Here is a 1,736-nt window from a genome sequence, read left to right as displayed (position 1 = left end):
TGCTCCCCCTTCTTTGCTTGAAACTCTCTTATCAATTGTTTGTCTCTTTCCCTGTACTGTGGTGTCACAGGCTGGTATAAGTCTGGGAGGAGAGGTAACAGATTACTTACTTTGGGCAGCAAGTCTGTCTGAGGTTTTTTAGCTCCTTTCTTTGCTGTAGCGTCAGCAAATCGATTACCTTTTGTGGATGAATCATCATTTTTCTTTTGATGTGCTTTGCAATGCATTATCGCTACCTCTTTTGGTTCCCAGACTGCCTTAAGGAGGGCTTTTATCTGCTTGCTATGTTTAATGCCTGTTCCTTTTGAATCAAGTAGACCTCGCTCTCTCTATAGCGCTCCGTGAGCATGTAAAACAAGGAAAACATATTTAGAGTCAGTATAAATATTGACAGTTTTGTTGGCTGCCAATTGCAAAGCCCGAGTCATAGCAATGAGTTCAGCCTTTTGAGCTGAAACAGATGGGTTTAAAGGTCCTGCTTCTATCACATTCTGTGTAGTCACGATAGCGTATCCAGATTTTCGAATTCCATTCTCTATACTCGAGCTGCCATCAGTGTAGAACTCCAGGTCAGCTTTTTCAAGAGGTCTGTCTCTCAAATTTGGTCTTGAAGAATAAACAGTTTCCAATGTTTGCAAACAGTCATGCACAAGATCTGGTGTGTCACCCATAGATGGCAACAGTGTTGCTGGATTTACATTGCAAGAAATGGCTAATTTTATTTCAGGCTTATCTAGGAGGATGGCCTGATATCGAGCCATTCGTCCTGGAGTTAACCAGTTCCCTCCTTTCTGTTCCAAGACTGTAAGTACTGCATGAGGAATATATACAATCATTTCATGGCCTAGGGTTAATTTTTCAGCTTCTTGTATTAGCAGACAGGTAGCAGCAACAGCCCGGAGACAAGCAGGCCATCCACATGACACAAAGTCTAATTTTTTTGAAAAATATGCCACTGGTCGTTGCCAGCTACCCAATTTCTGTGTTAAGACTCCCACGGCTACCCCACCTCGGTCATGCACAAAAAGGGAAAAAGGCTCACTCATGTCCGGTAGTCCTAAGGCGGGTGCTTCAATGAGAGCCTGCTTTAACTGGCAGAATGCTTGCTCACACTCTTCAGTCCATTCGAGTACCTTTTCATCTCCGTGTGTTGCCTCATATAGAGGTTTTGCAATAACCCCAAAATTTGGAATTCAAATCCTGCAAAAACCTACTGTACCTAAAAATCCTCGTAGTTGTTTCTTTGTTATTGCGGGTGCCAGCCGGCATATAGCTTCTTTTCTTTCAGGCAACAGGACTCTCTGACCAGGCTGTAATTCAAATCCTAAATATGTGACTTTCTGGGATATGGGCTGCATTTTTTTTCTGGAAACACGATATCCTTGTTGACCCAGAAAATTAAGGAGGCAAATTGTTCCTTCCAGGCAGCTTGCTTCTGTGGTGGCTGTTAAAAGCAAGTCATCCACATATTGCAAAAGAGCACAGGACAGTGGCAATTCTAGCCTGCGTAAATCCTTGCTTAATGCATTGCCGAATAGGGTTGGGCTGTTTTTAAATCCTTGGGGTAAAACAGTCCAGCACAACTGAGTCTTAATGCTAGTATCTGGGTCTTCCCATTCAAATGCAAATATTTCCTGAGATCCCCTCTCTACCGGTATACAGAAGAAAGCATCTTTTAAATCAATAACCGTAAACCAGTTATGATCTGGGTTCAAAGCAGATAGCAAGGTGTATGG

At 42.7% G+C, this 1,736-nt stretch overlaps 1 protein-coding gene across 1 annotated transcript; it reads right to left on the bottom strand.

Annotated features, from left to right (window-relative positions):
- Nucleotides 1-329: 329 nt before the first annotated feature.
- Nucleotides 330-1,100, bottom strand: LOC132248641 (uncharacterized). Its single transcript, XM_059722376.1, has one exon. The coding sequence runs from the start codon at nucleotides 1,044-1,046 to the stop codon at nucleotides 330-332; it is 717 nt and encodes a 238-aa protein (XP_059578359.1). The 5' UTR covers nucleotides 1,047-1,100.
- Between the last annotated feature and the right edge of the window lie 636 nt (nucleotides 1,101-1,736).

The sequence above is a fragment of the Alligator mississippiensis genome, chromosome 1, assembly GCF_030867095.1.
Source record: "Alligator mississippiensis isolate rAllMis1 chromosome 1, rAllMis1, whole genome shotgun sequence".
Classification (NCBI taxonomy): Eukaryota; Metazoa; Chordata; order Crocodylia; family Alligatoridae; genus Alligator; species Alligator mississippiensis.
Note: the sequence above shows the minus strand (reverse complement) of the source record. Positions and strands in the feature narration are given on the sequence as shown.